Source organism: Vulpes lagopus, chromosome 8 (assembly GCF_018345385.1).
Source record: "Vulpes lagopus strain Blue_001 chromosome 8, ASM1834538v1, whole genome shotgun sequence".
NCBI classification, from domain to species: Eukaryota; Metazoa; Chordata; class Mammalia; order Carnivora; family Canidae; genus Vulpes; species Vulpes lagopus.
The window spans coordinates 92,258,154-92,279,806 of record NC_054831.1 but is presented as its reverse complement, the minus strand read 5'-3'; the positions used below and the strand labels follow the sequence as shown (position 1 = coordinate 92,279,806).

The window sequence follows — 21,653 nt, the reverse complement described above, 5'->3', positions numbered from 1 at the left end:
CCTGAAGTGTCATCCTCAGGTCTGCTTCAGCAATTGTGATCAGGCATGACGTTGAGTCATTTCTGTATTCAGAACACTCCTTCATGCATTCTCTTCTGTTCACTGTCAACACACTACTTATTGGTTAATTACTGGATTATTTCAAGGCTATATGAAATGATCCCCTTTCTGCTTTTTTTTTTTTTTTTAATTTCTAGTATCCCTTATCTTACTTACCCTGTCGCTGATCCTGACTGAGCAAGTGCAGTGATTTTTATTTCCTGCAGGAAAATTTCTTTTTTAGGAAAAGAATATATAGTTCTTTTTATGAAACCAAACATCTTTTTTTTTTTTTAAGATTTTATTTATTCATGAGAGACACAGGCAGAGGGAGAAACAGGCTCCATGCAGGGAGCCCAACGTGGGACTCGATCCCGGGTCTCCAGGATCACACCCTGGGCCAAAGGCGGCGCTAAACCGCTGAGCCACCCGGGCTGCCCATGAAACCAAAAATCTTAAGTCTGCACCTCACATTAAAAAATCATAGAATGGAAGAATTAAGAGTTATTTATAGCAAAGAACATTTTGTTCCATAAACTTTGAGTTTTGATTATGAACATAATATGTATTTTATACTGAAGAAGCTTTTTCAAACGACAGGTCTCCTGCCTCCCAGTCTCATCTTCTTGTCATAGTTCTAACCTCTTAATTTATCCAGATCACTTGCCTCCGTGGGAGGCCATATATACACTGACACTGGAAATAGCCTTTTTGGAAATCCTGGTTTTACTCCTTATTAGTTTCAGTAAGAGTCTACATTTGTCTAAGCCTCATAATAACTTTATGTGAAAAATGGGAGAGGTGATATTACCTGCACGGTTATAGCTAAGGATGGAGTGAATCTGTGTAGCCCAGTGCCTGGCATGTGTGAGCTCGCAATATATGTTGGCTATAAAATGTTACGTACCCTGAAGACCCCTCGCTCATTGCCTCTGTGCTTTTGTTAGTGCAACCCCCTGCTGCCCTTGCTTCCTTGTACCACTGAATGCTTTCCTTGAGCCCTTCCTTATTGCCTGTGGTACGTGTTGTTACAGGTTCAACTCAGTTGCCTTTTTAAAAATAGTCTTTTCTAATTAATCTAGTTCACGTTGACCTCTGAATTCCTAGAGGACCTTTTATACCATTTTAGAAATTAGTCATACGTTCTTTATTATAGTATTTCTCTGTGAATTCCCTATAGTAAGATTCATTTATTTTGATGTACATTGTATCAAATTCATCCCTATATGAATTTTGATAAATGCTTTGGGGTAACCATCACAATCAAGATACAGAACAATTTCATCACTCCCTAAATATTTATCTCATTATGACATTTTAAACAATTTCCTCTAGTGCACATTCTGTTTCTATATGTATGGTTTAGGCTTTTGAACCTAGCATCTGTTTTATGCTAGTTTGTCTCCCTTTGTGTGGCCTAACTTAGTAATCCTTTTTAACAGTTTCGTTTATTTATTCATGAAAGACACAGAGAAAGAGAGAGAGGCAGGGACTTAGGCAGAGGGAGAAGCAGGCTTCCTGCAAGGAGCCTGATAGGGGACTCAATCACAGATCCTGGGATCACTCCCTGAGCCGAAGGCAGATGCTCGACTGCTGAGCCACCCAGGCGTCCCACTAACCTAATATTGAGCATATAGTTAGTAGATGCTTAAGTGTTTGAATTGTATAAAACGAAGCATAAAAACATGGTAAACTTGAACAAAATATGAAGCTACTCATTTTAAGTTATTTAACTTCTCTTTGGTCTTTAATTTTACTTGAGTGAAAAATTTCAAATGGATATTATTCCTATATAATTTTCTAAAGTGATTGGTACCCTTGCAGAGCTAATAAAATCATTCTAAATTTATCTTTGGGGGGAAAAAGGGCTAGTTTCTTTCTGTTTTTATCTTTTATTTATTTTTAAATATTTATTTATTCATGAGAGACACAGAGAGAGGCAGAGACATAGCAGAGGAAGAAGCAGACTCCTCACAGGGATCCTGATGTGGGACTCGATCCCTGAACTGGGATCACGCCCTGAGCCAAAAGCAGACGCTCAACCACTGAGCCACTCAGGCCTCCCTCTTTCTGTTTTCATTATCAAATGTGCTTAGGGTTTCCATTTTTTCCTTACCCTATTAGTTTACATTTTAATGTGAAACAAACTTTTCTATCTTTAACCCTCCTTGAGTATTTTTGGTTGTTATGATGTTACTGATAATGTGTTTACAGTTTTCCTTTCTTTCTTAAACATATTTAAAATATTGAGCAATTCAATTAAAAATAAACTAGTTACAGAATGTAAGGTTTTGTACAGTACAAAACCTTGCTGTTCTTTCAACTTTATTTTTTTCATGAGCCAATTTTGCTCTCTTTCCTGGGGCTGCTTTTATTGATTGTCTTTAAAATCAGAGGTCAACGCAAGTAAGATAATTTATACTTCATAAAGGTGGGGCTGATATGGACAAGCTAATGGTGCATGGTTTCCTTAATCTTCACTCTTGGGTATTTTGGACTATTGATCCTTTTCAGAAAGGACCAAATATGGTTAAGATTTGCATCCCATTCAGTAGAGTTTACTTCCTGATGAAGTGAATTGAATTTAACCATGTGTATCTTTTTTTCCCTTCCCCAACAGCTTCCATGCCTATGGCTGTTCTAAATTTGAGCCAAATATATCCATTTCAGAGAGGCTTTTTCTGTAAAGACAACAGCATCCAGTACCCGTACCATGACAGTACCGTCACATCCACTGTCCTCACCATAGTGGGGCTTGGTTTACCCATTTCCTCTGTAAGTAAATTAATAAGTAGGTAGTGATGGGTTTGTTGTGCTGGAGGATGGATGTAGTGATGGCATTGGGGTGGGAGTAAATCTATAGTACTGTCTTCACCAGTGCTGATGTGGTGAATGAGGAATATACCCACTATTTTTTTTTTTTAAGATTTTATTTATTTATGAGAGACACAGAGAGGCAGAGACATAGGCAGAGGGAGAAGTAGGCTCCATGCAGGGAGCTCGATGTGGGACTCGATCCGGGGACTCCAGAATCATACCCTGAGCCAAAGGCAGATGCTCAACCACTGAGCCACCCAGGCATCCCTATACTCACTGTTTTAATCTAGGGACAGTGTAATTGCAGTTAAAGGAGGAGTCACCCAAAACAATGTGATATCATCCTGAAGAACTATAGAATGATTATTTTACAGTAGAAAGGTTCATTTAAGTCATTTGTACCAGTGCCTTTCTGTATGTTAAGAAACTTAGGCCCAGACACTTGATCAAGCCCAGTAAGCTGTTTTATGGCAGAGCTGACATGAAGATGATGCTTACTTTATCATATTTAAAATGAAAATTGAAACCATAAGAAAGATAGATTTATTGATTAAGATTGAGAAGACAACTCAGGAGAAAGAATTTAAATACATACGCAAAACAAAATCCTCAGAATATATCAAAACTTTTTAAAAAATATTTTATTTATTTATTCATGATAGAAAGAGAGAGGCAGAGACACAGGCAGAGGGAGAAGTAGGCTCCATGCAGGGAGCCCGATGTGGGACTCGATCCCAGGACTCCAAGATAATGCCCTGGGCCAAAGGCAGACACTAAACTGCTGAGCCACCCAGGAATCCCCAAACTTACTTTTTTTTTTTTTAAAGTTCTACTGACTTTCAGATAATTTATCAGTTTTTAGGATAATTTTGGTTTTCATTTTTTTAAGGAACTGGAAACTTTCCTTTTAGGTTAAGTTTCACAAATAGGGTGAAGATTGGTCTTTGAGATTTTGTGATTACTTTCTTTATCCTTGGCTGTGATTCCTGAATCTTGGCCTATCCTGTTTCTCTTGATGTGAGTTGGAAATAGAAGAGAAAGAGCAAAGATTTACCTTCTTGAGTGTCTTGGGAGTGCAGCAAGTGATGCTGTATATCTCCTTTGACCAGTTGTCTTTTGACAGTTGGCATCCTGAGCAAATTGACTTAAAAAATTTTGTATTAGCAGACTCAGCAGCCTATTCCTACAATAGGACAGCTAGCTTTTCTTTCTCTTTTTTGTCCTAAATAACCTAATTAGTTCTTTAGTTTTCTATTTCCTGTCTGTGTTCTTTTTTTCTTTTTGGCTAGTAGGTTTTTGTTTTGTGTTGTTTGGTTTTGGATGGTCTTTAGCCTTATATTGTGAAGGTAAAGGGGACTGGGTTTTTAATATATCAAGCTACAGTAAATATTTCCGTATATTGTCTACACATTCTACTTTGGTGGTAACTAATTTTATAGCATTAAAAAGGGAGAAAAATCTGGGATTTAGTTTATGGAGATAATTACTTTTTCCCTAAAAAATAAATTCTATCATAACTCGTAACTCTTATTTTAGCCTTCAGGCTGATGAAACAATGTGCAGCAGAGCATATAGTACTACCATTTAGATGAAAATATGCTGTACTGTCTTACTGTACTTCTATAAAGTGCAAGATGTTTGTTGTAGCTATTATTTGGCGCGGCTATCTCCAGGTAAAGTATTTAAAAACTATTCCTGTATTTGAGGAGATGATTGCTTGAAGATCAGGAAGTTCCTTTTAGTTATTCGACTTGGTACATTTCATCTTTTTCTAAAAAAAGTTTAGTTATAAAAATAATAGATGCTCCTGTCTGAATCTAAGAAAATCTATTATAAAGGAAAAAGAAATCACCCTTAGTTTTATTGCCTGAAGACAGTTAATATTTTGATGTTACTTCCTTTAGTTGGACATTTATTTTACAACATTATGAACACATTGCAAATTCAGTTTTGTTCTTTTTTATTTACTAATTTTTGTAACCGATATTTTTGAGTTATTAACAAATGTCAAGCAGCATTTAAGTTACAGCAATAAAACTAAATTAAAAAAAATAGGAAAAGACTTGGATAGGAATACTTAAGTTCTGGGATACTAAGTCTCATAATGTTGTTACTGAGTGAAGTGATCTTGACAATGTTGTAATGCAAATTTATTTTATTACAATAAATAGTATATTTGGCCTGTTTCTGGGCCTTAAATAAGTTAATAGCTTGCGGATTATTGTGAGGGTGTTCTTGTACATTCCTACAATAAATTTATTTGTTTTTTAAATAATTTATATAGTACCAGATATAGAAGACAATTTTATTTTCTGTAAGGTGATTTATGTTTGATGTAACTTAATACAAAACATACTTTGTAATTTGAATAGTAAGATTTTGGATGATAAAATTTTTTTTTAAATTTTTGTTTTTAAGAGAGAGAGCAGGAGAGGGGGGCAGAGGGAGAGGAAGAGGGGGAGAGAGATTCTCAAGCAGGCGAGGAGCCCAAAGTAAGACTCAATCCCATGATCCTGAGTTCGTGATCTGAGTTGAAATCAAGAGTCTGGATACCCAACCAACCTACCCAGGTGCCCCTGGATGATAAAATACTTTTAAGGTTGTAACTTTTTACAATCTGAGGTCTGTAATCTTTTTTAAAAAAATGTGTTCATCAGCTAATCAAAAAGATGCAACATTCAGAAAACTATAGATTTCCATGTTTTTGGAATTAAGGCTTCTTTATGGGTTTTCAGGATCCACTTTTTATTTGACATCAATTTTTTTCCTTCCCTTTTGGCTTCATGTATCTTCTCCCTTCTTATTCAATGTACATTTATTTTTGTAAATTTTTACATTTCTAGAAAATGTAAGATTGTTAATTTGTATGCCGACTCTGAGAGTAATGGTAGCAACAATAAAGTAAGGATTAAGTCAGAAGTCCCTATTTTGCAGTGAATAAGTATACATTTTCTAGAGTTTAAAATGTATACAGTTTGGGAATAGAAAACTTATCTGTATTTAATGGGTTATTTTACATTAACTTGAATAGTGACTGAATATTGGCTTTTTTTTTAGGTCTTGATAGTGACTGAGTACTTTTTTCTTTTTTTCTTTTTTTTAGATCTTGATTGCTCTGTCTTGCTACCTTATAGTAAAAATGCATAGCCTAAAATAATGGTGAAAAGACTGTTTTCTGTGGCCAACTTCTGAAACTCCTAAATAGACGTTGTATTATTCATAGTGACCTAAATTGCATCATGACAAACTATGGATATATTTGGATGTATGTGAAAAAGGCTTAAACTCTTTATATTATGTATACATACTCTTATTAAATTAGTGAGAAACAGATGAGTGCTCCAAAGTAACATGAGCAAAGAGCATGAACAGAAAGTTGTCTGTAGAAGAAAAAAATTGCCAAAAGATATTTTTAAAAAGAGTTGATTTCTTAAGTTTATTTTAAAGCAACACTGAGAAAGCGGTTTGGCCTATTATATTGGCAAAGGGAAAAGCTTTCCCTAGCTTGTCAAGTATAGAAAATAAGTATATTTATATACAAAGCTGGTAGGAGTATAAATACATACTAAGAAAAATGTATCATTAAGACCTAGAAATTATACTTCAAATAGTTTACCCTAACGAAATAGTACCAGTTTTATGCAGGGAATTAGTTACAAGAATATTTATTACAGTATCATTTTTTATAGTAGAAAATTAGAAATAGGGCTTAGGGAACTGTTTATGATTTATCCCAGTGAGGAAATATTGTGATACCATCCATTTTATCATTTTTTTATATTTATTGACCTGGAAAGATCTCTTTAAGATATTAGGTGGAAAGGGGAAGGAGAAGAGTAATAATGGTTCTCTCTGATTACTTGTATATAAGATTACTTTCATTTTATTTCTTGCATTTCCTCTTTTATTTCTTCTCATGAACACATACTGTTTTGCACATTTTAAATCTTTTTTTTATTTTTTTATTTTTTATTTTTTATTTATTTACTTATGATAGTCAGAGAGAGAGAGAGAGGCAGAGACATAGGCAGAGGGAGAAGCAGGCTCCATGCACCGGGAGCCTGACGTGGGACTCGATCCTGGGTCTCCAGGATCATGCCCTGGGCCAAACAGGGATCCCTGTTTTGCACATTTTAATACCCACTAGAAATTATTTCATTGTCATTTTGATAAACATGAAGCTTAACGGTCTGAACTGTATACCCATTTTCACATAGTTGTTCCAGAAGCTTAACTGTTCTGTGTGAGGTTAGTTTTGTCTGTTTCCAAATAAGTTCAAAAAGAAAAAGATGTAAATAATGACATTTTCAAGATGCACAATAAATCAAAATAAAAACTCCATACCTCGTTCATGCTGGGTTGTCTGTGGACTTGAGTGGACCTACTGATAAATCTTATCTGTCTCCTTAGAGACAGAAATTTTGTCTTGCATGTAGCAGTATACCATAATTCATTTCTGATGCTAACCACCCAGAATGGGTGTCAGATTCCACTAGTTTAAGTTCATGATTTCCAAACTGCCCTCACTTTAGTTGTCAGCCATTAAGTTTGAAGTTCTCCAGGTCACCCAAAGTTCAGACCAACTGGATACAAACCCAGGGGATTTCCATGACTGCCTACCCCTACAAGACTGCCTTCACTTAAGATGGCAGCCACAAGTTTGGGGGTTCCCAGGCAACCTGTAATTCTGATCAACCTACTACAAATTTGGAGGTTCCCATGACTCTCAGGTTAATAATTCACTAGAATGACTCAGAACTCAGGAAAGTGCTTTATTTTTTAATTACAGTTTTGTTTTAAAAGTAGGCTCCATGCCCAGTATGGAGCCCAAAGTAGGGCTTGATCTCATGACCCTGAGATTGAGACCTAAGCTAAGATCAATAGTCAGACACTAAACCAACTGAGCCACCCAGGCACCCCTATTACAGTTTTTTTCATAAAGGATCCATATCAGTACCAGCCAAATGAAGATATACTTAAAGTGAAACGTGGGGGTTGGGAGGATCACTAATGCAGAACTTCTGGGCCCTCTCCCAGTGGAATCAAGGCTTGTCACCCTCCCAGCACTCTGATGAATTCACCAGGCTTCAGGTATCTAGTGTTTTTATTAGGGTTTTATTTATTTGATTCGTATTTGAGTAAGTGTGATTGATCCATTGGCCAGATTCTGATTGAGCCTCAATCTTCAGTCCCCTGGGGCTCCAAGTCCCACCCCTCTGAATACATTGCTGATCTTTGTGATGATCAGACCCATCCTGAGTTATCTTATCAGCATAAACACAGGTGTGATTTAACAGGTTTATGAATAACAAAGATACTCCTGTTACTTGGGAAATCCTAAGAATTTAGTCTCTTCATAGTGGCTGTAAACAAAGACAAGTGAGATTCTTTGTTATAGACACACCTTTGTATCTTTAACTGTATGGACTTGGTGCCTTGAACACAATTCAGCACTCAGAATACTCTATATTGAGTAATTTTAAGAAGAGGGTTTTAGGTTTTCCCCTTCTTTCAGTCTATCCGCCAAAGTTTACTGAGGAATTGGACATTTTCTCCCTTAGTAGGTTTCTGTTATTAAAGAAAACATGATACTGACGCTTGTTAAAATTGTGAGAAAGACTTTCTTCAAGATTATTGCAATAGGAGCAAGAGATGGAGCTCAGCTCAGCTCTGAATATGGCAGGGACAAGTGGGGATTTATAGCCCAAAGCAGTGTGTGGAGGTCAGGAGATAGAAAATTACTAAGAGAAAACATCGAAGGTAGCAGGATTCTTACTCAAGGTATACCAGGACTTTAGACACCAAAAGTTGGGAATAAGGAACTTGACCACATGTGAAGGTATTAGCAACTGGGGGATTCTTGCTAAGGCTGAGCTATGGAGGCTCAGCAAGGACGGAGAAACACAGAAGGCCAAGGCTGAACCCTTCTTGAGAACAGGGCTTAGAGGAACCTAACTAAAATTTGGTCAAGGAGAGAGTCTTAGTCACAATCTACTGTTGTTAATGATGAATTTCATCAAAGTATGTATTGTATATCATTATTAGCTCGTGATAGAAGAACATTTATATGTTCTAAATATAAATGTTCTAAATTTATATGCTCTAAAAACCTTCAAGTTTATTCAAAATTTTGTGTCATTTGAATTCCTGTTATATTTCCTTTGTTAGAAGTATTTGTTTATTAGAATTCCCTTATCCTAAGATGTGGATTATTCTAGTTTTTGGTTGGGGATTTTAGTGAAGTCATTCTAGGGGATGATTATAAAAAAACACAGAAATGTCAATAATCTCCTAAGCCAAAATTTAAAATAATGTACTTTGAATTATCCTTTTGATGGTTGTACGGGTGAACATAACAACAACAAAAAAATGCTTGGCTTTTGTATAGCATTCACCACAAGTATTTTTCTAGCATTGATTATTCCTAAGATTTTTGCTACAACTGTTATTAGTGGAATATGTTAAATAGATAAAAATTTTAAGGGATAAAATACAACTTAGAAGTATTTTTCTATGCTTTTGGTAACGTAATTGTTTTCAATTTAATTTTTTTTCTATCAATTTTTTTAAGTTGCCTTTACTCCCTTTATTAATGGCTGAAGAAAAAGACAATATAGGATAACTTTTTGGGGTTGAATTGTTACAGAATACTGCATCTCCAGAATTTGAGATTTGATAATGTTTGAGGATGAGGGAAATCATTTACTGTAGGTATATGGATTTTCTGAAGTTCTTTGTTTCTGACACACAGTTTGAAAAATCCTGTTTCTTTAGGGTGACCTAAAGAAGACAAATGAAGCCCAATGTTTTTTTGAATAGCTACTTAGATGATAATTAGACCTTGTTAGTCATGAAGAAGAAAGAATGGATGGGTTAATATATTTTTATAAGCTGTAAGGTAATACATAAGTATTGTTTATGCTTAGAGTGTCCAGAAGCACCTTCCACTGTAGGATGCTATTGGTGTTTGCTGTTTTTTATGTCATGGTACGTCTCTCTTGACACCCTTTCTTGTACTAATCCAAGAAACTGGTATCAAAACAGTGTATTGCTTCACTTGCCATGTTAACATAGGTGGTGTGGCTGCCTTTTTCCATTTCCACCCCAACAGGCACAAGGCAGTAAGGTTTACTAGAGTAGGCATGATCTCTCTTGCTCCATTGTGTCCATACTGCTGAATACCGTACTTGACATGTCATGTCATAGGTGTTTAAAAATATATTTCAGGGGCAGCCCAGGTGGCTCAGCGGTTTGGCACCACCTTCAGCCCAGGGCCTGATCCTGGAGACCCAGGATCGAGTCCCATGTCAGGCTCCCTGCATGGAGCCTGCTTCTCCCTCTGCCTCTGTCTGTCTCTCTCTCTGTCTTTCATGAATAAATAAAATCTTAAAAAGTAAACATAAAAAATAAAAATAAATTTCAAAGGGCGCCTGGGTGGCTCAGTCAGTTAAGCGTCCGACTCTTAATTTTGGCTCAGGTCATGATCTCAGGGTCCTGGGATCGAACCCTGCCTCAGGCTCCCTGCTCATCAGGGAGTCTGTTTGTCTTCCTTTCCAAACTCGGTGCTTCCCCCACTCACATGCACACTCTTTCTCTAAAATAAGTAAGTAAATCTTTAAAAATATATTAGGTAGAAAAAAATTAATGAAAAACTGCTACATGTGAAATGGGGTAAGATTATTGGCTTAAGTTTAATAATATAACTAGGACCATGAAAATAAACCTTAACTTTTTGTAAATACATTGTATATCCAAGTCATCTTTAATACAGGCGCTGAGGGGGGGGGCAGTTGATGGGTGTTATATGTTGGCAAATCAAACTCCAATAAAAAATATACAAAAAAGCAAAAAAAATATGAGATCCCTCATTAAAACAGCTTTTCAGGAAAAAATGGGACACTGTTATATTGAATATATATATCCTAATTACAGATATCTTAAAATATGGGGGAAATGTCTGAGTTAAAGAAATATAGTATTATGGAGGTGGATTTCTTAGGTTGGAAAAAAGTTTCACTGTTTACTTATTTCCATATGGAGTTGTTTCTTGTCAGTGTTGTTATGGAAAGTACTGATTCAATTAGTTCTGAGCAATTTTTCCAGCACTTTTTCTGTATATGAAGTAATACCAGATGCATCCCTAAGTAATTTGCCATAATCATGGATATTTTCTTAAGATTGCTTTTCATGTTATGTTTGGAAGATGTAATATGTAGATTCAGTATGTTAATGATAATACATCCATTTTATGGAACCCTAGAAAATATTCTGATAAATTTTAATTTTTATTGGATGTACTGAAAGAAAAGTTACATAAATATTGAGTATATACTGCCAGTAATGAAAACTGAAGCTCTCTTCGTGTCTCAGTAGCCAAGCTTACTGAATTTCACTGCTGTTTTCTTAAATGCTGTGGCTTCTTGAAGGACTCATTGGGAAAAATATCATCTCATAAAATTTTCTCTTTTTTTTTCAAAGATTTTATTTATTCATGAGAGACAGAGAGAGGCAGAGACACAGGCAGAGGGAGAAGGAGGCTCCCCACAAGGAGCCCGATACAGGACTCCAGTCCTGGATTCCAGGATCAGGATCTGAGCTGAAGGTAGCCGCTCAACCGCTGAGCCATCCAGGTGTCCCTTCATAAAATTTTCTTAAAAATAGTTTCAGGGCTGGGGTGCCTAAATGGCTTAGTTGGTTGAGCGTCTGACTCTGGTTTCAGCTCAGGTCATGATCTCAGGGTCCTGAGATCAAGCCCCTCATTGGGTTCCATACTTGGAGGAAAGTCTGCTTGAGATGCACCCGCCCCCCCTGGCTCATATGTGCATGTTCTTTCTCTCTCTAAAATTAAGTATATCTTTAAAAAAATCGTTTCAAGGGTTGTTTTTTTTTTTTAATTTTTATTTATTTATGATAGTCACACACACACACACACACACACACACACACACACAGAGAGAGAAAGAGAGAGAGAGAGAGAGAGGCAGAGACACAGGCAGAGGGAGAAGCAGTCTCCATGCACCGGGAGCCCGACGTGGGATTCGATCCCGGGTCTCCAGGATCACACCCTGGGCCAAAGGCAGGCGCCAAACCGCTGTGCCACCCAGGGATCCCACGTTTCAAGGGTTGTTATGGAATGCCTTTGCTAAGGTTAAGGGATGAAGAGCTTTTGCTTCACACACTGAGCACAACTCTACAAAACTAGTAGACATTCTCTTCTAACTTTTTTATTGCATGAGCCTTGACAAATCTGCAGGGTTTAAAAGGGTTGAACATTATTTCTAGATGAGACCTCTGATTTTTGAGAAGTTCTAAAATCTCTCTCTTTCTCTTTCTTTCTTTCAAAAGATTTTATTTATTTGACACAGAGAGAGAACCAGAGAGTACAAGTGAGGGGAGCAGCAGAGGGAATGGAAGCCGACTCTGTGCTGAGCAGGGAGCCTGATGCAGACTCTATGCTGAGCAGGGAGCCTGATGCGGGACTGAAGGCAGACACCTAACTGGATGAGCCACCCAAGCACCCAATTATGAGCCTTTTAAAGAAAGCTTATTTAAAATTATTTAATTCCTTGGTCATGTTATATGGTTACTTTAAACAAATATTTAGAATCCTAAATTTAGTTTCTGTTGAGAAACAGGACCTATGTTTAAAAATGTAAGCGTAAAACTGCTTATGTGAAACTAACTCATTTGTGATTGGAATGCAGAATCGGTGATGTAAACCATAAAAAATAAACATGTCCAGTGTAGCACAGGGATTTTGAATACTACCTTATTCAGTAATTGTGAAGTGTGAGCAAAAATAGTGTCTGTAAAGAAGTCACTCATGAAACATTTTGGTGTTTCCCTATAGCTATAAATAGCTTATGTCCTGTATCTGGCTTTTGGAAGACCACTTAATATTCTATTGTAGCCAAATTCCTGTGGGCTCCTTTAAATAAGAATTAAAAAAACTCTTCACCATTTTTAACAATTATTTATAAGCTTTTATATTTGGAATGAGAATAAGAGAGGGTCTTAAAAATGGCAGTTCACTGCTTTATCATGAACTTGTGTTTCTAACATGACAAGAAGTGGAATTCTGTATTACTTTTTAAAGATTTTATTTTTTTGACAGAGATTTAATTTATTTGACAGAAAGAGTGAGTGCATAAGCAGGGGGGAGGAGCAGAGTGAGAGGGAGAAGCAGACTCTTGGCTGAGCAGGGAGCCTCACTCGGGGCTCAGTCCCAGGATCCTGGGATCATGATTTGAGCCAAAGGCAGATGCTTAACCAACTGAGCCACCCAGGAGCCTGAGAATGGAATTCTGTATTACTTGTAGAAAGAAAACTTTTTTTGTGTTTTTACCCGTTTTTAGACTGTGAATAGTCAACACCAGTTCAGAGCATAATATCAGTGCAACCACCTTTCAGAAGGCAGGTGCCTTGCCTTCTGAAATAAGTTTCTACTTGACTAGTTGCTATTCACCATAATACTAGCAGCAGGGAGTCATCTTTTTAATTAAATGACTTTCCAACAGGTGGTGTTGGCCTGGCTCTCTTGGCTTAGATGCTGGAGTGGGGGGTGGAGATCTAATTTGTGATGTATCTAGGGAGATTGTAAGCAGAGGTCTCTGGCAAAGCAGTAGAAGTGGGGTGAATGGGCTAGTGAGTCAATGAGTTTCTAAGTAGAAAACCTGGGAGTTTTGAAGCACAGTGTGTCAGTTATGTGTTAAATATGTATGTGTGTTCAATCAGATCGATTCTTATACCTGAGTGTTAATCTTCTGATAGACCTAAAAGCATTCTTTTAGGAGCTCTCAAGATTTGAAAGAAAAGAATGAGCTTTCTGTCAGATTAATTTCTCTTTGACTTGTTTAATTTGTGCTGTAAATTATCTGTTTCCGGGGTGGAGAGTGATTTTATTTCCTGTGTCCCTATAAGAAAAAAATTGGGCAAGGAGATGAAAAGAGTAGCTGGAAAGGCACCCATTTTGTTTACTATAGAGTTTTACTTTCTCTCCTTGAAATTATTGTAATCTGGATGCCTGTTGTTTGGTTTAGAACTTTTTCACATATGGTAAGTGGAAGCCTGTCTTCTATCCTATGGCTGTTTCCTGTTTATGAATTACTACTAGGTTACAGATTCTTTATCTTCTCATAGCAGCTCTCTGAGCTTTGTAGGTATTTTTCCTTTATAGCTACCAAGGGCATAGTTGGGGTTTTAACCTCATTCTGCTTTACTCTTTTATTCACATACTTTTTGACAGCACTTCATTGTCTTCAGTGTGGAGTAGGTCTAAGTCCTGTAAAGTCTTCTTTTTTTTTTTTTTTTTAATCAGTTGGAAGTTATGAATGTGAGTCAAGATAGTGAAGAGTAGATTAGGAAAGAGTGGCAGAAAGCTTGGGTTAGTGTGACAGCAAGTGACCAAAGCTTAAAGTGGAGCTTGTCTGCCTAGGTTGACTTTACTGGAGGAGTTTCTGACCTGACCTATGCTCTTTAAGAGTGAAAATTTTATTTTGGATATGTTTCTTTGTGCCACTCCTGAAATTCAGTGTGACTTTATACAAGCATTTAATCTCTTCATATGCATTTCTCTAACTGGAAAAGGATGCTTTTCTGTTAATCAGAAAGCCATGAGAAGAGGATGGGTTTCACTTATACAAACATCACACCTATATCAAAGTCTGTTCTTGTTTTTAAAAAGAGTTCACTGATTTTGCTTCCTGTGTAGTAAACTACTTTGTTGTATTTTGGGGAAAGGCAGTGCCAATTATTCACCTTTTTAGTGGAAGTAAAATGCTTTGCATGTATTTTTTCCCCCTAATCTTTTCTTCTTGTCTAACTTTACTTCTCGTTTAGAGCTTTCATAGGCTTTTCTGTAGACCTTACAGCAACTCTGGAAGAATGTCTGGTAGTTTATTGTACTTGAGATAGTTCAGTAGCCTCCTTGGGAATCTTTCAAGAATAAGCTGGTCCTCTGCCTCCCCAAATTAGTAAGAAAGGCTCAGTTCTCTTTCCTATTTCAAAGATCTGGTTCATTGGCTGTCTCAGCCATTAAACTTACATGATCATGTCCTAGTTGATGCCATTTCTAATAACTTAAGCCCTTCCATAATCTGAGTTTCAAGCATTCTGCTTTCTAATCATTACCTTCATGGAAACAATTCCTCTCAGTCACCAGCAGTTCCCAAGTTGTTTAGTCTAGTGGTCCTCTAGTGGTCTTCATGTTATTTGATCTATTAGCAGCATTCAAAAAACACTTAAAAAGTGTATGATTTTGAAATAATTTTAGACTCTTAAAAATCTTAAAAAAGATATTTATTTATTCATGAGAAACAACAGAGAGAGCAAGAGGGGCAGAGACACAGGCAGAGGGAGAAGCAGGTTCCCTCCTCCCTTGACTCAGCTTCCTCCAGTGATAACATTTTACATAGCTATGGTGGAAGTCTCAGTACTATAACTGAAATATAGATCTTACTCAGATTTCACCGGTTTTTACATGTAGTTTGTATATGTGCGTGTTTACGTTTTTGTGTGAAATTCTATGAAATTTATCACATGTAGAGATTTGTGTAACTGTTCACAACTGTTGATCACCCTACAGAAACTCCCTTAGACTCTTTCTAGTCATACCTTTCCCCAGTCCCTAACACCTGACAAATTTTGTCATTTATGTTATATAAATGGATTCATACAGTATATATTTGAAATTGATTTTCTGAAATTGACCTTTTCTTTTTTACTCACAACTGAGCATATCGATAATTCATTTTTTATGTTGAATAATATACGGATGTATTGTAGTTTATTTTTCTGTTTGAGGGAAATCGTGGTTCTTTCCAGTTTTTGACTATTACAAGAAAAGCTCTATGAGGTTCGTTTTTTGTATGTGTGTACGGATGACTAATTGTTCTAACATCATTTGCCAAAGAGATTGATTGCTCTTTCTCCATTGGATTGCTTTTGTATCTTTGATTTAAAAAGAAAAAAAAAAGATGGCTATATTTGTAAGGATGAACATAAGTTTTCATTTTTCTAGGGTAGATACCCAGTACTGAAATTGCTGTCTTTTGGTAAATGTATGTTTACATTTTGAAGAAACTGCTAAATTGTTTTCTGGAGTGACTATACCATTTTTCATTCTCACCAGAAATGATTAAGAGATCCACTTGTGCATCTTCACCAACACTAATGTATTTTTCAATTTATTTATTTACCTTTTGAGATTTTATTTACTTATTCATGAGAGGCAGAGAGAGACAAAGACACGGGCAGAGGAAGAAGCAGGCTCCATGCAGGGAGCCCGACATGGGACCCGATCCCCGGTCTCCAGGATCATGCCCTGGGCCAAAGGCGGTGCTAAACTGCTGAGCCACCCAGGCTGCCCTTATTTTATTTTATTTTTGTTAAAGATTTTATGGGCAGCCCTGGTGGCTCAGTGGGTTAGTGCCGCCTTCAGTCCAGGGTGTGATCTTGGAGACCTGGGCCCGAGTTCCATATCGGGCTCCCGGCATGGAGCCTGCTCCTCCCTCTGCCTCTGTCTCTGCCTCTCTCGCTCTCTCTGTTGTCTCTCATGAATAAATAAATAAAATCTTAAAAAAGATATTTATTTATTCATGAGAAACAACAGAGAGAGCAAGAGGGGCAGAGACACAGGCAGAGGGAGAAGCAGGTTCCATGCAGGGAGCCTGATGTAGGACTTGATTCTGGAACTCTGGGATCATGCCCTGAGCCAAAGGCAAACACTCAACTGCTGAGCCACCCAGGCATCCCTGTATTTTTCATTTTAGCCATTCCAACAGATATGTAGTGATGTATTTCTAGTTAGGACTTTAATTTGCTTTTCTCTAATGGCTATTGATGTTGAACATCTTTTCATGTGGTTGCTGAATACTTGTGAATCCTCTGGTGAAGTATATGTTCAAGTTTTTGCTTATTTTCTGGTGAGATTTCTATTTATTTAATATATACTTATATACATTTATATTTATTTATGTATTTTTCCCATGGAGTTTAGAGAGATCTTCATTTATTCTAGCTGCATAGTCTTGTTGAATGTGTGATTTGCATGTATTTTTTTTCCCTGTGGGTATCTTGCCTTTTCATTATGTTAAATGTCTTTTGAGAGTAGAAATTTTTAATTTTGAAGAATCAAATTTATTGATGATTTTTTTTGTTATAAAGATTGTTTGAGAGAGAATGAGCAAGGGGAGAGGGAGAAGGAGAGAAGCAGACTCCCTGCTGAGTGGGGAACCTGACTTGAGGTTCAGTCCCATGACCCTGAGATCATGACCTGAGCTGAAATTAAGAGTTGGATGCTTAGGTGACTGAGGCACTCAGGCGCCCTAATATTTTTTCTTTTATAGACTGTGTTTTTTGGTGTTGTCTAAGAACTCTACCTATTAAAAGTAGCCCTATTAAAAGACTTCTAAAAATTTGTCTTCTAAAACTTTTATAGTTTTCTGTATTGTTATATCTCTGTGAACCACTTTGTGTTAAGTTTTTTTTAGGAAGTATGAGGTAAAGTTGAGGTTCATTTTTTGGTATGTGTGTATGTATGACCAATTGTTCCAACATCGTTGGCCGAAAAGACTCTCCTTTCTCCACTGACTTGCTTTTGTGCCTTTTTGTTTTTGTTTTTGTTTTCGTTTTTTTTTTTTTTTTTTTTAGAAATTTTATTTTTTTTTAAGATTTATTTATTTATTTATGATAGACAGAGAGAGACAGAGAGAGAGAGAGAGAGACAGGCAGAGGGAGAAGCAGGCTCCATGCCGGGAGCCTGATGTGGGACTCGATCCCCGGACTCCAGGATCGCGCCCTGGGCCAAAGGCAGGCGCAAAGCCACCCAGGGATCCCCTGTGCCTTTTTGAAAAAGCAATTAGTAGGCTGTATTTGTGTGGGTATATTTCTGGACTTTGTTCTTCTTTCATCAATACCTATGTCTTTGCTTCCTTGTATATCACATGTATTTTTTTTTTTTTAAGCGGTAGAGTAACAGTCAACTTTTGTTGGATGTTAATTGTGAATTAGGCAATGGAAGGATTCAAGGGTGCCAGGCAAAAGTCATGGTCAGGAATGCCAAACGTGCTTCCACACTGGGCCCTCTTCCGTGGTACTTGTGTAGCCGTTCATGTTTGAGTTCCTTGTAAGAAGGACAGTAGTTGAAAAGCACATAAGCAGCCAGCACCACAGAAATCCCAAGGACGCCCCCTTTCTTCACATTGATATACTTGTTGTAATACCAGTAGTAACCTCTTTTTTTTTTTTTTTTAAGATTTTATTTATTTATTCATTAGAGAGAGAGAGAGAGAGAGAGGCAGAGACACAGGCAGAGGGAGAAGCAGTCTCCGTGCAGGGAGCTTGATATGGGACTTGATCCCAGGTCTCCAGGATCTCACCCCAGGCTGAAGGCAGCGCTAAACCGCTGAGCCACCGGGGATGCCCAGTAACCTCTTTTTGAAATGCTCCAGCAATGCCCTTAGGGATGAAATCCCGCATCAGTATCCAACCTGGCAGCTCTCCTAGTTTCACCTCCATGAGCTTCTTCTCCTTTACTGGTACGGATGAGGATGATGCCATCTTGGAGTCCTGGGTGTCCGCTCTCTATCACATCTTAATTACTGTGGCTTTATATTGGTTGGTAAAAATATGTATTGAAGCTAAAAATCAAGTGGAGAAAACAATAATGTAGCTCAAAACTTCATGAAATGTAATTCCTCCAACTTAATATTTTTTAGAATTATTTAGCTGTTTGCTTCCCCTGCCTTTCCACATAAATTTTATTTTATTTTTAAGTAGGGGCTCAAACTCATGACTCTGAAATCAAGACCTGAGCTCCAGATAAATTTTATAATCAGCATATCTACAAAAAAATATATGGCAGGTATTTTTATAAGAATTATATTAAAGCTATAGATCGATGTGGGGGAGAATTGACATAATTGTTAAAATTGTTAAAATCTTTCAGTCCCTGAAGATAACATCTTTACATTTATTTAGAAAAACACCATTTCATCAATGTTTTATAGTTTTCAGTGTACAGATCCTATATATGTACTTAGATTTATACTTAAGTATTTAATTTTTTTGAACTTTTTCTAATGGTATTGTGCCTTTAATTCTGGTTTCCAGTTGTTTGATACGTTGCTATGATATAGACATACGATTGACCTTATATCCTGTGGCTTTGCTGTACATCTAGTTCTAGGAGTTTGGGGATAGATTTTTTAAGATTTCCTATACTCCCCTGATTTTAATTTTTCCTTACTGACTGCTTTTTCTCATTCTCTTTGCAAATTCCTTCTCTTCTGACTTTTTAATTTTGGAGGTTCTTGGGTCCTCTTTTCTATCTATACTCATTTCTTGGTGATCTCATCCACTTTCCACCACTTCTGTTCGACATCTTCAACTTGGACTTCTTCTTCTTTGGATTTTATGTCCAGCTGCCTACTTGATATCTCATCTAATGGGCTCCTCAAACTTGATGCATCAAAGTATGAACTCTTAGGTTTGTCCATTGCCCACTCTAATATTTTGTCTCAAATCTTCCCTCAGTTAATTTAATTGAGACAGTTTATTTTTGTTTTTATTTTTTAAAAGGTTTTTATTTTAAGTAGGCTCTACACCTAACATGAGGATTAAACTCACAACTCTTAGATCACCAGTTGCATGCTCTATTGACTGAGCTAGATAGTCAACTTCCCTCAGTTAATTTAACTTTAAACTTATGGTCTCTCAAATGGAAAACCTTGGGTCATTTCTTCATTCCTCTTTTCCCACACTAATATCCAATCCATCCATCAACAAATACTGTTGACTCTACTTTGAAGGTGAATCTACAACTTGACCACCGTAAGATCTGTGCTGTATCTTTGGTTCTTCCTCACCTCAAACCTAGTGCCTGGTACAGAGTAATAGGAACCTACTTAATTGTTAAATTGAATGATTGCTTCCTTGTTAAAAAATGGTACTCAAGATTTTGAGATCTTACTTTCTCTAGTTGAATTATAATATCCCTTAACATTGATGGAAATAAGTTATTTTTATATCTTAAGTTTCCTGAATTCATCAGACTTCTATTACAGATGGAGTTCTTTAATGTTTTGGTTTATACACTGAATTGTGTTCAAACACTTTTCAGAGTTCTGTCTTTAAGATTTAGTTGATAGAGTTTCAAATAGAATATTCTAGTTTCAGTTAATTTTAGCTATAATTTACTATTCTGGTTGAGAAAATGATTTTTCATTTAAAAAACCCTGCTGCTAGTAAATTTTAATAATGAAATATACTCATATCAGCACTCTATATAACTTGGGAGTATGTTATATATAACGTGACTGCTCTGAATTGTTTACAGCAAAAGAAATGCATTCAGTGCTTTAAGCAATAAAACTGATCTTAGTTCCTTTTTCTTGAGTCTTGTTTTTTGATGTAGTTCAGTAATTATTTTTGTTTCTGGCTCATTCCCTCTGTTCCCTGAACTTTATTTTATCATGTACTCGCATGTACCCGAGTGCACTTTATTTAATGCATGAATGGGGCAGAGTAACTTCACAGGTTTTCTTGAATAGTCACCACACTTTCTGCTCTTTAAATATAAGCAGAAGGAAAATAAATAAGGCGTTGACATATTCTTTTTACTATCTTGTTAAGTATGATTATATCTTAAGTCTTTACCAGCATCTTTGACAACTCATATTTTCAAAATTGACTCTTTCCTACTTGAAATTTTTCCCCATCGGTGAGTAAACAAAGGTAGGTTTTCAAATGACATGATAAGGTAGACTAAGTAAATACACACTTCCCTTACCTGTTTAGCGTAGGGCCATAGTAACGTATCAAAAATAATAATAAACCCATTATTTTACAGTTTAGTCTATATCTTTAGGTTCTTTATTGCTCTAGTCTCCATCTACATCCTTTCCTTCCTGTTGAGGCATTAGGAGAAGAATATGATCTCTGAGGTATTTCACAAATGGACATCATCCTCTCTGTTGGGTGGTGTCTTTTATCTGCCAGTGGAGTCTTTTGCTTTCAAGGCTAGTGACATGTGGTCCCTGACCTCAAGGTGCCTGAGAGCTTTGTGTCAGGATTTCGCAGGTGGATGCCTACTTCTCTTAGCCCTGGGGCAGCGTGTCCCTTAAGGATTTGCTGCTTTGGACTTAGGAGTTGCAGGCCTCTCTTCTCTGAGTATCAGATCGTTTTATATCCCTGTAATAGAATACCATTCAGAAGCAAAACAGAATGAGATATTAGTCTATGCTACATGGATGAACCTTAAAACATTATTTTGTTGAAATGTTTGTGTAGTTTTCACTATTAGAAGAGTTCCCTTCACGTGTTAAAACAAAAAGTTCTTGCCCACGGTTTCTCAGTTCTACTAGGCACCCTACTGCTAATCTTTCCAACTAACACCTTTGTTTATATCATGTTTTTAAGATGCTGAATATTTGTGTGGAAGAAGTTAAGGATATTGTGTGACCATGTTTTGTTTTGTTTTTTCTTAAAGATTTTATTTCATTTTAAAGAGAGAGAAAGAGCGCTCGTACACATTATTTGCAGGAGGAGCAGAGGGAGAGAGAGAGAGAATCCAAATCAGACTTCCTCCTAACAGGGAGCTCAACATGGGGCTTTATCGCATGACCCTGACTCAAGTTGAAATCAAGATTTGGAGGTTTAACTGACTGAGCCACCCAGGCACTCTGACCATGTCCTTATGTTATCATTTCCTATCTCTGGTAAAGGATGGAGAAGTGCTCTTGTGGTATTTAGCTGGTGGAAGTGGTGACACTCTCTTTTAAACTATGATAAATATTCAC

At 36.8% G+C, this 21,653-nt stretch overlaps 1 protein-coding gene across 2 annotated transcripts in view; it reads left to right on the top strand.

The window, feature by feature from the left end:
* Window positions 1-21,653, top strand: part of PLPP1 (phospholipid phosphatase 1) — a 92,428-nt gene that overhangs the window by 30,917 nt on the left and 39,858 nt on the right. The window contains exon 2 of one of the 2 annotated variants that reach the window (XM_041765632.1): window positions 2,660-2,814. The exons of the other annotated variant lie outside the window; for it this stretch is intronic. Within the exon in view, the coding sequence (XP_041621566.1) occupies window positions 2,660-2,814 (155 nt within the window). The remainder of the gene's footprint in view (window positions 1-2,659; window positions 2,815-21,653) is intronic. 2 annotated transcript variants of the gene reach the window in all.